Source organism: Rattus norvegicus, chromosome 9, assembly GCF_021556685.1.
Source record: "Rattus norvegicus strain SHRSP/BbbUtx chromosome 9, alternate assembly SHRSP_T2T, whole genome shotgun sequence".
NCBI lineage: Eukaryota > Metazoa > Chordata > Mammalia > Rodentia > Muridae > Rattus > Rattus norvegicus.
The window spans coordinates 108,761,883-108,776,463 of record NC_141542.1 but is presented as its reverse complement, the minus strand read 5'-3'; the positions used below and the strand labels follow the sequence as shown (position 1 = coordinate 108,776,463).

General features: G+C 45.3%; 1 protein-coding gene across 16 annotated transcripts in view; it reads left to right on the top strand.

Annotated features, from left to right (window-relative positions):
• Kif1a (kinesin family member 1A) overlaps nt 1-14,581 on the top strand; it is an 84,315-nt gene that overhangs the window by 6,819 nt on the left and 62,915 nt on the right. For all 16 annotated transcript variants that reach the window (NM_001408926.1, XM_087566959.1, XM_087566958.1 and 13 more), the window contains 1 exon segment: nt 10,937-11,100. In NM_001408926.1, coding sequence (NP_001395855.1) covers nt 10,995-11,100 — 106 coding nt within the window. In that variant the 5' untranslated portion in view covers nt 10,937-10,994.

Below are 14,581 nucleotides of genomic sequence, written 5' to 3'. Positions count from 1 at the left end.
GATCTTGCCATTGCATCATGGTTGTCTCCTGCCCACTGTCCACAGGGATTTGACATTTCCTTGCTCTCCCTATGCACAGCCCTGTCCCATGTTGATACAGAAGACTGAAATATACAGATGCACCTTGGTCCATGCTACTCTCAGACATTGATAGTGATGTCTCTGATGCCCCAATGTGGGCTATGTGCCCTGGCTCAGGAGCCCTCAAGGCTCTGACTCTGCCATTCCCAAGCTCCACATTAGCCTTCCCCACCACTGTGCACATTGCCTTTGAGAGAGGTCACCCTTTCCTCACCGTCTGGAGTATAGTGTGATGATATCACCCTAGCTACCCTTTAAAACAATTAAATATATAGATATTTACTATTTTGTGTGTATGTGTATATATGTGTGTACACACACACATGTGCAGGTGTTTTTGCCCATGTTTGCACATGCAGAGGTACACAGAGGCCAAAGGAGTGTGTGGGTGTTCTGCTCTACTCTCCCCCATCTTTCTCTTTTGAGTTAAGTCTCTTACTGACTCTAGCTCACCATTTTTTTCAGTCAGGCTGGTGTGGACGGGATTCTATCCCTCCCTGCATCACCCTGTCTGTCTGTCTGTCTGTCCATCTATCTATCTATTGGTCTGTCTGTCTACCCACCTACCTACCTGCCATCTATCTATCATCTCTATCCATCTATCATCTATCAAACATCTATCTATCTATCTATCTATCTATCTATCTATCTATCTATCTTCTATCTTCCTATTTATCAACTGTCTATCATCTATATATCTATTATCTGTTTATATCTATCTATTTAATCTATCACCCATCTATCCATCATCTACCATCTCTATCTGTCATCTATCTATCTATCTATCCATCTATCTATCTATCTATCAATCTATCATCTATTTATCATCTGTTCATCCCTCCCTCCCTCCCTCCTTCCCTCCCTCCCTCCCTCCCTCCCTCCATCCATCCATCCATCCAATTGAGATTACAGGCAGTTCAGAATTATCTTGAACTTGCTTTGAGTGGAAGATGACTTTAAACCCCTCATCCTTTTGTCTCCCTTTCAAGTGCTGGGATTACAGGGGTTGGTTCACCACAACCAGCTTCCCTCTCGGTCCCACTTCTGCACTCTAGCTCCTGATTTGCATGGAGCACATTCCAAGACTCAATGTGTATGCTTGAAACCACATGGGCTACGGCCCCATAGAGACCTGTTTTTCCTATACATGTGCATCTGATAAAGTTTAGTTTATGGAATAAGCACATTGAAGGTTAACATTAGTTCATAATACAGTGAAGCTATTATAATAGTAAACCTTAACAAATTTAAAGCGTAGAAAGTGCTTAGCTTTGAAAATTTCCTTTTAATATTCTTTGGTCATGGTTGACTCCAGGTAGCTGAGTCCAAATGTGTTAGCTGCTCTTACAACAAACACCCAAGAGAATTGACTTACAAAGGGAGAAGGTTTAGGAAGGTTCAGGGTTTAGGTCTGAGGTTGAATGGCCACATTGCTTTGGGCCTGTGTGGAGACATCACAGCAGTTCACTATAAGCTAGGCCAGTTTTGACCTCATGTTTAGGAGAGAAGAAGAGAGGGGCTACAGTCTATTCCAGTCAAGAACTCCCTCAGTGACTGGAAGACCACCCATCACGTCCTCTCCTAAAGGTCATGTCACCTCCCAGTGTAAGCCGGAGTCACGTGGTCCAGATGCAAACCGAAGGCCTGGGACAGTGAATTGATGGTCTGTTTCCCTTCAGACTTGTTACTGCTGTCCCTGTATCTTACTCTCCCACACACATTTTTAGAAGCAAGTTTCCAAGTTTAAGAAAAGAAATTAAGAGATCATTTGAGAATTTGCTGAAGTTCTGTTAATTTACATACAAATCAACATTCTTGAGATTTTTGTTCTTCACTAAAGGTCATAACCCAGGAGGTGGCTCAGCTAGTGCCAGGCAAACAGGGCTTGAATTCAGTCCCCAGCACCAATCTTGTAATCTAAGTGCTGGGGAGATAGGGACAGGAAGGCTCCTGGGGTGTGCAAGCCAGCCAGCCTTGCCGAATGGGCGAGCTACGGGTTCAGTGAGATCTTTGCTCTCCGCATGCACCTGCAGGCAACACACACACACACACACACACACACACACACGCACACGCACACGCACACGCACACACACACACTACAGGTGCACAAAATCGGAAAGGAAAAGGTCATAGTTCTTCATTTAGATCTTCTGGCATGTTTTTGGCCAAGTTTTAAATTTTTCTTCATGAAAATTTCATAGGGTCTTTAGTGGCGATCTTTAGGTACTTTGTAGCTTGGTTTCTCCTTTAAATGGTGTTGTAAACTGTTTCTAACTCTCTGGCCTGGTGTGTATCGACACATAGATTTCCAACAATGCTACTGAAGCTTTGCATTTACTCATGATTTGTGGGAAATCTTGGTGTCTATGCAAATGAGCAAGTAGGCTCCCCCCCCCCTCTCTCTCTCTCCCTCCCTCTCTCTCTCTCTGGGCTTTGTTTATTGTTTTTCCTGTCTTGCTGTGTGGCTGGAACCTTTGTAACAGTTAAGCAAAAATGTAAGAGTTTTATAGAGGAACATTATTTTCAAGTCACCGACAAGTGGGTTTCAGTGGATGGCTTCTGGGATTTAATTTTCTTCAAATGTTGCTGAGAGAGTTTATCATACACGGGTGTAGAAGACTACTGACTTATTCATTTATTTTTTTAAATACCTGGAGATGGTATCATACATTTCACCAAGTTTTTTGGGTGTGGATGAATCACAATGACAGGTGCCATTGTTAGAATTTATGTCAATATTTCAGGAGGTCCAGGCTTTCTTGCTAATTACATTTTTAATTAGTTTACTTATCTATTGTATGTGTTTGTGCACTTGAGAGCCGTGGCCTTGTCTGTGGAGTCCAGAAGACAATTTTTGTTAGTTCTTCCTTTCACCATATGGGTGCCTGTCATTGAACTCAGATGGCTGGCTTAGTGCCTCAACCCACTGAGCTATCTTACCACTCCAGTGCTAACTCACTGGGACTGAATCTATGCTTGTCAATGAAATTGACCTATGATATCTATTTTTCTAATTTTCCTTGCTTAATTTGTCACTAAAGTTATGTTATTCTCAGGGAATAAATTGGAAATATGTTTTTTCTCTCTGTATCCCTCCCTTTTTGCCCTCTTTCTTGCAGTCTATATAAAATTTGAATTATTGGGGCTGGCTCGGTGGTTAAGAGCAGTGGCTATGCTTCCAGAGGTCCAGAGTTCAATTCCCAGAAACCACATGGTGGCTCACAACCATCTGTATTGGGATCTGATGCTCTCTTCTGGCCTGCAGGTATACATGCAGATAGAGCACTCATATACATTAAATAAGTAAATCTTTTGAAAAATTTTTGAATTATTATTTTTAAATGTATGGTACAACACACTTAAAAGTTTTACTAGTTTTTTTTGGAAAATGTATTTATTTTATATAATATTTATATACAATATTTATATAATATTTATATATGTAATATTTATATACTTATTATTATTTATATTATTTAATTTAGTTATTTTCTTAAGGTAGAGGTTTGCTCTGTTGCCCAGATTGGCATCAATTTCCTGGGGTCCATCGGTCTTTCTGCCTTTCTGGTTTATTTCCTTGCTGGAAATGCTGACACACACACCGTGGTGCTGGGCTTGTGGGTAAATTTTTAAGTAACTGGTTCACTTTTATCTAATAACATAGAAGAATTTGAGTCTCTGCTGACTGGCTTTTTCCTAGCTACAGCTTTTCCTTCTTGGCACATCTAATATGTATTGGCTCTAGGTGTGTGTGTTTTTTTCTACATGGTTCTGAGTTAGACGCTTTCCCTCTAGAGCATGTTGGATGCTGCTCTGGCAAGCTGCAGCTCTCTAGAGGGAGAGCTCTGTCCACCAGAGCCCATCCAACTTTTCTAGAGTAGATATCTAGAGTAGACTTCCTGCAGGGAGGTGGAGTCACCCCAAGACCACAGGATTTTTTGGGGGTCTCCACAGAATGCCTGGGGTGGAGAGGGCTTTGTATCTTGGCTGACTGCATCATGCATGCCTCCCTACTTGGTGCAAGCTTTGGGGATTGTTTAGCCTTCAACCGCTCTGCCCTTTTGTCTCTGGGTCACATGACCACAGATTGCCCCTGCAAGGTTCAGGGGTATCACGGGCAAATATGGAGTTGTGAGCAGTCTCTTCCTTTCCAGAATTATCCAACTTCTTCACTCACCCAACTCTGAGAGCTAAGTCTGGCCCCTGAGACTCCATCCTGGTTGGAAGTAGAAGCCTCATTACGGTGGCTGATAGTGTTTTGTCATCGTTTACTAAAAGTTTCTGTAGCTTCACCATGACTTCTTTGGTGGACACATTATCTAAAAGTTTATTTTTGAAATTTCTTAATATGTGGGTTAGGGATTTTGTTCTTAACGTTTAGTTTGTTTTCAAGGGAAGCGATCCATTTGATACAGTCTAAGTTATTGGGAGTTACTTTGTGGCCTGCTAAGTTTTAAATTTCTAAAAGTTCACATTTTGCCCTATTGTTTTCAACTACTGCTTTCTTCAGTAAACATTATGGCAACTGTGTCTGGGCATTTAAAAATCTAGGGTCATTCAGGGATCCTGCCTGCTTCTACTGCCTGCCCCTCTCCCTTGACTCTAGTAAAATTAATTGCTCAGTAATCCATGATTTAGATGTCTAACCATCTGCGCTGGGGAGATGAGAGACGAGGAGCATGGGTGGTGGTACGTTGCAGGAAGACCTGTGACTGTTCTCACAGGGGCTTCAGACTTGATGCTGAGATCAGCTCAGATGCCATGGATCTCAATTTGAAACTGCGACTCATGGAGGACCAGCTTAGACACTCTTGCTTTTCCATTCTTTGTGTCCTTGTGTCTCAATGTCATTGATACAATCTGCTGTGTGTGTCCCTTTAATAGTGTGCTGATCTCTCCAGCCTTGCAGTCCCTGAGACTGGAGCTTTGAAGGCTTGGCTATCCTGTGGTAATGTCATGAGTGGTTCCAGTTCTCTGGTGCTTGGCATCCACAAGGGCGCTGGCCTTCCTGCTGACGAGGCACCCTTATTTCAGGAGTGCTGTTTATGCACTTTTCATTCAGTTCTCTTCCCTGAGTAATTTTCTCACTTGTTTCTGATGTGTTATTTGTCCTGGATTTCCAGATGCTCCGTAATGTGGGCCAGAGGTGGCTGTCACCTCTACTGTTCTCTCTACTGAGAAATGTCATTTTAGTGAGAAAACTTACTCTTATCTACACACACACACACACACACACACACACACACACACACACACACACACACATTTGACAACCAAAAATGAGTCTTTTGTTCTTATGTGCTTGGAGAATGTGGCTCAGGCTTCAAACCTCCTACACCAGCTTCCTAAGTATTGGGATTACAGATGTGTGTGTGTGTGTGTGTGTGTGTGTGTGTGTGTGTGTGTGTGTGTGTGTGTTGACATCCAGTTTTGTTTTTCCAGGCAGGGTTTCTCTGTGTAGCCCTGGCCATCCTGGAGTTCATTATGTAGACCAGGCTGCCCTTGAATTCATAGAGACCCACCTACTTTTGTCTCCCCAGACTAAAACTAATTATTTTTAAGTTTAATATGCATACAGAATAATCAAACAATGCACCAAGTTTATTTAGAAAAGTCACCAGTTTTTACTTCCTGTGTCAATTATTTCACCTGTGTAGGTTTTTTTTTTAGACATCTTTCTTTAGCAAAATAATGGGATTACCCTGTCAATTCTCGCTGTTTCAAGCACTGTGTGAAGAGACAGTTAAAGCATTTGCCCTTTGTGTTTTGCTTATTTCAATGTCTTGGTTTTAGCATTCACTCATTCATGCTCTCTATCCTGAAATTCCACTGGAAAAGCAAGTGAACTAGACCTAAAGATGAGAGCTGGGCTTTCTGTGAGGATGACAGATAGGAGAGAACACAGAGATACTGAACAACCAAATCAGTACACATCAAAAAGAAGAACACCATCATCAAGAAAAAAATAAATAAATCCTTTAAAAAAAGAAAGAAAGGAAAGATCCTTGATGAACATAGAAGTCGAAATCGTCAGCAAAATACCCAGAAGGCCAAATCATGGTAGAAATCTTCCCCAATGTTACACTGTAAAATGATGGAGATGGAGAGACTCCTTGGTGATCGAGAACCCTGGTTGCTCAATGCAAAGGTTCAGTTCCCAGCACCACATCCGTAACTCCAAGATAATATGACATTCTTTGCAGAGATGCAAAGATAGTTCATTATCTGTCCCCAAAGCCAGTCACCATCAACAAAATGAAGGACAAAATGTCGTCTCAATAGATAAAGCATGGCAGGTGATAAAATTCAACATTCTTTATGAACAAACAAATCAGATACATACTGAACATTACACGATAAGGCCCTTTAGCAATAAGCTTTCGAGGAACATTACATTCAATGGGGAAAAGCTGGAGGCTTCATCTAAGCCCTGAACAAGGCAAAGGTGCCATTTTTACCATATTTTTAGATATTCTTTTTTAGATTTATTTATTTTATGTGGTTGAACGTCTTGCCTGTTTGCGTGTATGCATGTCTCATGCTCGCAGAGGTCAAAGGAGGGCAATGGTTGACTCAACAACTTTCCAGACGTTCCAACACTTTGGAGTTTAGGGTCTCAGTACATGAATCTGAGAGGGACATTCAGACTAAGCCTTCCACCCCACCTGACCTCTGACCTCTTTAGTTTTTGGATTTCCATCACATACTTTCTACCGACTTCCATGTTTTTGCTTGTTTTATTCATTGACGGTTCTGTCTAGTGTCTTCACCTCTTCGTTTCACTCATTGGATTTTTTTTTTTTTTCAGTTTGAGAATTTCCTTGGGATTCTTTATAGTTTCCAAACTGGGTCTGGGGACACGGATTTGAAGTTAGAGCAGTTGTTGCTCTTGCGAAGGATCCAGGTTTCCTTCACAGCGCCCACATGGTGACTCATAACCAGCTCCAGGTTGAGGGGATCTGATGCCCTCTTCTGGCGTCATGGCACCAGGCAAAACTCTCATGTACATAGATAAATAGTTTTTCAACTTCAAACAGAAATCTAATCTTCCGGTGAAATTCTTCCCTCTACCGACATCCTGTCTCCTTTACTGTGTGTTTTAAACACATGGTCATGATTATCTTTAAGTCTATGTGAATAATTCCTAGGCCTGTATAGTGGTAGAGTATGCAGTTTTTTTTCCCGTTTGAAATTTTGGTTTTCCTCTTCATGTCCCTTTATGCCCTGCAACTTTTTGTTTGAGTGACATTTCCCAGATTCTTTTTAAAAATATTGATTGTTTTTACATTTTATGCATATAAGTATTTTGCCTGCATATCTGTATATGTGTGTATCATAGACATGCCTTGAGCCCTTGGAGGATCCCAGAAGGCATTGGATCCTTTGGAACTGGAATTACAAATGACTTCGAGATGCCATGTGGGTGTTGGGAACTGAATCCAGGTCCTCTGTGAGAGCAGCAAGCTTTTTAAACTGCTGTGCCATCTCACCAGCCACAAGCCTTGTGACTTTTGATATAAGAGCTTACATTACTGATGGAGATGCCATTCACGCCCTGATATTGCTGTGCCCCACTGCAGATGGCTCACCTCTTCTAGAAGCTTCAGTCTCCGGTCAGTTGAGGCCAGGTGGTCGCAGGTCTCATCGATGGGGCCTAGTCTGCTGGGCTGTGCTGATCATCCCTGGGCCTCCAAGACTGACTTCCATGGCCCCTGTAGTCTGTAGCACTTGCCTAACACTGTGGAAGTCTTTGACTCTCCGATGCTCTTGGGTTGAGCTCTTAAATTCTATACCATGGGTTTGGAACTTGCCAGATATCTTCCGGGCAGAGCTGTCTGTGTGTCCACCTTGGCATTCCATGTCCTCTGAGATCTTGGCTTCCTGTTTGTTTCTCAACCACAGCACCGCAGGTTTCTCTGTCACTCAGCAACAGCTCTCCGCCTGGAAAGACTCCAGTCTTTCAGCCTCTCACCCCTGCGTCCAGAATGCAAATGGGCTGGGAGCCAGCTCTGTTCAGTGTTTTCTGTCCCTGAGGCCCCTGTAGCCCCTGCCCTAGAATCTTGGGCCTGTTCCCCACATTGCCTCAGTAACTTGCTGCAGATTTGAGCATTTTATCTGCACCGCATGCCCACCTGCCCCGGGACAGGAATGCCAGCTTCCTGAAGCAGCATTTTGTTCCAGTGGAACAGCCGTGTGCGTTTATGCTTCCAAAAGAAAGTTCCAGCTTATGGTTAAATGAGGCACGGCCAGTTGTCCATACCAACCTTAATTTGGTTTTCATTGCATGTGTGTGACGAGTGCTTTGTCAGCATGTATGTCTGTGTACCACATGTGTGCAGTGCCCATGAAGGTCAGTAAAGGTACTGATCTTGTAAAAAGTGAGAGAGAGACAGACAGAGAGAGAGAGAGAGAGAGAGAGAGAGAGAGAGAGAGACAGAGAGAGAGACAGAGAGAGAGACAGAGACAGAGGGAGAGGGGGAAGGAGAGGGGGAGAGAGAGAGAGAGAGAGAGAGAGAGAGAGAGAGAGAGAATATCAGCCTATGGACCTGCTCTTTCTCCACACACACACACCCCCATTTGGGTGTCAGCTTTGATTGTCAGGTTGGCACAGCCTAGACCAGTGGCTCTCAACCTTCCTGATTGCTGCCACCCTTTAATACAGTTCTTCATGTTGTGGTGACCCCAACCATAAAATTATTTTTGTTGCTACTTCCTAACGAACATTTTGCTACTGTTAATGAATTGTAATGTAAATACCTGTGTTTTCTAATGGCCTTTAGTGACTCCTGCGGAAAGGTCATTAGATTCCCAATGGGGTCCCGACCCCCGGATTGAGAACCTGGAGTCATCTGAGAGGAAAACCAGGATTGGGGAATTGCCTAAATCCCTCCATGCCACAGGATGCCTGTGGGAATGTCTGGGGGGAACTGTCTCTCGATTATTATTTGATGCAGGAGGGACCAGTCAACCGTGAGCGGCACCAGCCCTAGGCAGGCAGTCATGGACTTTATAAGAAAGCTAGCTGGGTATGGACCTGTAAGTGAGCAACAAACGGCATTTTCCATGGTTTCTGCTTCTGGCTCCCGCCCCGACTTCACTCAGTGATGGATCATGACCTGAAAGTATCAGACAATAGATCCTTTCCTCTCCAGCGCTGCTTTTAGTCTGTTTCATCACAGCCACAGAAATAAAACTAGAGCAGACGCCATGGCCCGTCTTGAAATGAGCACAGCTTCATAGCATATGTGACGGCTGGGGGCGGGGTGTGGCCAGTTCTTTGTCCTCGGGTTTTCTAAAAGTCTTGCCAGATTTCACTGAAAATCCTGTTGGAATATCTGGGTCACAGGAATTGAGCATCTGTGCAACTAAATTTGAGGAGAATGAAAGGCATTAATACGTCATCTGTTCTCATAAACATTTTCTTCCTCTCTAATGATTTCCTATTTGTGGGCCTGGGGTTATTCGATCACAGGAGGCCTCCTTGAAGAGCACGAGGTGTGCTCTGGTGTACAGGAGGCCTAGGGGCTTCACAGGCTTGCCTGTGCCCACCTTCCTCCCTAGGTAGGATGCCAACACAGGGAAACACGGTCCATCTGCCCTTCTTGGGTGCCCATGCATAGACTTGCCGAAGGTGGCATCAAAGAGTGGCTGGCCCTGTGCCTGGGGCTGCAGGGGCTGGCATGAAGGAGTGAGCTGAAGTCCTGTTCCCACCAATTTTCATTCTATGTGGATTTGTCCACTCAGTGGTAGGGAGATCTGTCCCTCTCCTGCAGCCCCTGAAGGAGCTGCTTACTGGGGGAGCGGTCCATCGAGCCCCAGTTCAAGCCCCAGTTCCAGGTTACGTACAGGGTCATTGGCTTCAACCATTTCTACATCAGACTCACCTCCAGCCCAGGGTGAATCATATAGCCAGAGAAAGGCAGGAGCAGGTCCAGACTGAGACTCGTCCATTTTTAACCCTTGCCTGAGGAACACTGCAGGTTAAAGATCCCCACTCCCTTCTCCTTTTAATTCAGTTTAAATTTTTCTATGCAATGTATTTGGGTCATATTCTTTCTCCTTCCCCAGCTTCTCCCAGCTCTCTCCCTATTTATACCAACTTGTACTCTTTCTCTTAAAAACAAACACAGGGTGGAGAGCATGCCTGGGGGGAGGCACTCGCTCAGAGGAGAAGGGGAGGGGGAAGGGGGATGTAAAGTGAGTAAGTAAAAAGATACAATTAAATTAAAACAAACAAACAAGAAACACATACAGACACACACACACACACACACACACACACACACACTTACACACACACACACTCAACGCCCCACTCCCAAAGGAAAAAAATAACAAAAACCAATAACATAGTCTGTTTTGTGTTGTCAACTATTCCTAAGTGTGCAGCTTGCCCTGTAGTGTGGTTGATATACCCAGTGTTACTCATGTTCAAAATCTGCTCAAGTTTAACCAAGACCAAAACAAAACAAAACAAAAACAAAAACAAACAAACAAAAAACAAAAACAAAAACAAAAAAAGCCAGCACCGAGAAGGCGAAGAGGGCACAGAGTCCCATTCATAACCAAGAAGCCATTTTCAAGTGACAGCTGCTAGGAGAGGGAAGACAGTGTTCTTCACTGGAGGGTTCTTCACTTTCTTGTCCTGGCGCTGCTGGGCCCCTTATGCTTGGCTTAGCTCTGTGCTGTTAAAATCACTTGTAGCTGCCTGCTTCCAGTTCTGTGTCCTGTTGGTTGGTCACCACACCGTCACTGGAGGAGGTTGAAGAGAGTGGAGAAGGGTACAGCCAGCACCCTGGTCTGGCCTCTTTGAGTATTGCTCCTAATCTGTGTTTCCCTTTCTCTGCAACAGGTGACTCTGCCCTCTCTGGGGCAACTGCAGCTGCTGACTGACCCCCAACTCCACAGAAATGGCTGGGGCCTCTGTGAAGGTGGCGGTGCGCGTCCGCCCCTTCAACTCCCGGGAAATGAGCCGCGACTCCAAGTGCATCATTCAGATGTCTGGAAGCACCACCAGTAAGTACTGGCCATGATGGCTACACCGTCAACTGCTGGTCACACAGGACCATGCCTACTAGTCAGACCCAAGAGCCAACCTAGACTAGATCTGAAAGTCCTGAGCCTTCATCCAGGTGGTGTATGGGAGTCCCAGGGCTCACCATAACATGACCACAGAGGAGGGATTGTGGAAACAGAAATTTGTTCTCGGGTTCTGGAAGCCAGACATTCAAGATCAAGGTGTGGGCAGGGTGCTTCCCCTCCGTTCAGGGCACCATGCTTTCTGCCTCTCCCAAGTGTCTGGAGGTTGTTGTCTGGCTGAGCTCCTGGCCACATTGCTCTCACTTCTGCCCACATTGTCACGAGTGGCCTCCCCGCTCTCTGTGTCCCTGTGTTCACGATTAGAGATGGAGTCTCAGACTATCTCTTAAACTGGATAAATATTCACACTGTAGCCCAGGCTGTCCTTGAACTATCACCTCAATTTTATGTAGCCCAGGCTGTCCTTAAACTATCACCTCAATTTTAAATATTGTAATTCCAGGTTGGCCTGAGACTCAGGCACATGCCACCGTACCTGGATGCAGCTTTGTGTCCTCGGGTGGCCTCTTTACAGGGACTTAAGGCATAACTTAGTTCAGTCTGCCTCCACTTTAATCATGGTCTTTACCATCTTGCTTTCAAGCCTACAGTCTTGGCTACTTGGGAGGCTGAGGCGGGAGTATCACCTGAGACTAGCTTAAGCCCAGTTTGGGTATCATAGTGATGGCAGTTTCCAAAGAAAGACCACACCTTGATGTTTTAGAAATATGAATTAGGGGGTGGGGTGGAAGTCAACACTATTTAACTTTGAGTATGGTCATAGCTGTTGGGTTCCAGCTGCCCACTTTGTTCTTTGCTATGTTTCTCATTTGGTCATGTCAGACTCTGACAAGTGGGAGGTGTGGTCTAATCTTGGGAAGAATGAAGCAGTAAACCAGGGGATAGCCCTTACATAATGCTGGGGACATAGATAGACCTGCCCCCAAAGGTCCTATAAACATCAGGATTTTATTTGAGGGTAGGACAGTCTCTGAAGCGTTTGTCTGATCATTGTTTTATGGGGAAGATTTCCTAATGAGATGTGATTGACAGGCGGAGAGGTGGGCCCATCACAGTGGGAGGCTCTCTGGGTTTTCCAGATCTGACAACCACACCCAGATTCAGCAGGGCCATCTGCTGAGGCAGTCCCTCCACTCCTCCACTAGGGGAGCTGTTAGCCTTGCTTCTGACTCCCTAGGTTGGCTGCGCTCTCTTGGGTCCTCTGCCAGTGGCCCAGTGTTTGAGTAAACTTTGCTGATGACAGTCTACCTTAAAAAGCAAGCAGGCCATTGGCTATTGATTGTGCTTCCCTTGCTCAATGCATTTTGTTTCCTTTTTACCATTCCTTCTATTGGAAGACCTTAAATGCTACTGTAACTTGCTTGAGAACTATAGGACCATGGCAAACAAAAGCAATTAAAAATTAGGAGAATCTGAATATTTGGCTGAGGATATCTATATCTATATCTATCTATCTATCTATCTATCTATCTATCTATCTATCTATCTATATATCAATTTATGGAAAAAAGCACAAACAACCTTGGAAGCCCTTTGCACACCATGATGAACTTCCTGGACCCAAAGGTACCAGGGCAAATAACTGGCACCATCTACCTTTTCGAAGTGTTTTAGTTACTGGATCAGTGGAAAATAATACTAATAAAACAAGCTATCTCTGACATCTAAAAAAAAAAAGCTTAAGTTTTAGGATAAGAACTTGTCATCACCTCTGTTCAGGGTTGTCTGGGCTTGGTGGTCATGTGAGCCTGGGTCTCGTGTGGGTTCTGTCCACTGTCTTCCACAAGCTTCTGCTAGTACAGACTGTACCCAATGGTTGGCACCAACAGCTACCTATGTGGTCCCTTCTCAGGGTGTCAGATGATGACAGAACTCATGTGGTGTTTAGCACCTGTGCAAACACCTGCTCTATCATTTCCTAGCTCGCAGGTGGCTGCTGGAGTTGTGGGCCTCACATGCATCCCTGTCTGCTTCCTTGGGTGGCCACTGGGCCCACTGAAGGAGGAGGAGGACTTTGGGATCGATATGAATGCCCAGGAACCTTTAGCTATTCTGTAATTGTCATCTGGGTAAATAACGCTCTTTGTCTGAACGTTCCGGAGCTAGCAGTCACATCATCGGTACATCCGTCTGCCGCTGACACAGCCAGCCTGGGCCAGTCAGTGGAGTTCGTGGGGTTTATTTACGCTCCGTATCCTCACTATACAATGGGGCAGGCTACGCCTTGGGCTTTGCTCTCCTTAAGTTATACTTTATACTCAGAGGACATGGAGACGGTGTGGGCTCTGGGTCAGCTGTGTCCCTGTGCAGGGCCTCAGGGCAGGCTGATGACAGGTCCCTGGGCTTCTTTAAAGAATCATCTCAGGATGTGCCCTGAACTGAATTCCAGGAGAGCTAAGGGTAAAAAAGCCAGGGAGGGAGAGACTCCACTGTGCTCTTGGCTTACTTGGGACTGACCTTGATGGGTCATCTCTTTAGGCCTCAGTTTCCTGATCTATGCAAAGGAGTACTTGATGTTGGGTAATCCTCAGAGTCCCAATCCAGGTCACTTCTGAACCCTCTAGCCACACAGAGAAACCTCTGGGCTCAGGAGGCAACTGGCTCAGCACACACTTCCCTCTCTGCTGTTCTCCTGGTTGCAGGGGAACATTCTGATTCTGAGAAAAGTGCCCAATTAATTTCTTTCCCTCTCCACTCTGCACACTGCCCCACCCCCCACTTTTGTCCTCCCTACCGGGTGGCCATCCCTGTGCAGGCCCCACAGGCCTTGCATTGTGCAGCTTCTCTTGAAAGAACCTGGATCCCAGGGGCCCAGCCCTGGTAAGGGGTTGAAGGGATGGAGCCGTTAATGAGCTGGTCTAGGGTACTGGCTTCTGGTTCCCCAGGAGAGCCTGCTGCTTTCTGGCCTAATGCGCTCTGCTTCTATGAGAAATGGACTGTTGGGGGAGGGGTCGTTGGCACAAAACAGGCCTCTGAAGGTTGGGCTGGGGGCTGTGGTTGGACAGCCTGGTTATCCAGGCCTTCTGGGCTGAGTGAACTGTGGGAAAAATCTTCCTTCTCAAGAGTATTTGTAGTGACTGAAGGTATTTCCATTAATACAGACTGCAGGATCGGGGAGACAGGTTGTGGGGAGCAGGAGCAAATAGGGCCTAAGTCCAGAGTTCTGTGCCAGGTGGGCCCCACAGTGGACGCTTCCTTTCTAGCTTGAAACGAAGACCTTTCCTCCCAATTAATTGCCTGCTGCCCCATCTCCACTGAGCTTGCACCCCTCCTATGTCCTAGGAGGGCCTCAGTTCAGGGAGCTTAGGGTCCATATGGGGTATTGTGATGACCCCAATACCAAGACCCCATCAGAGTCAGGAAGGATGGGGAGGTTGGAGCATAGAAGTCAGAACTC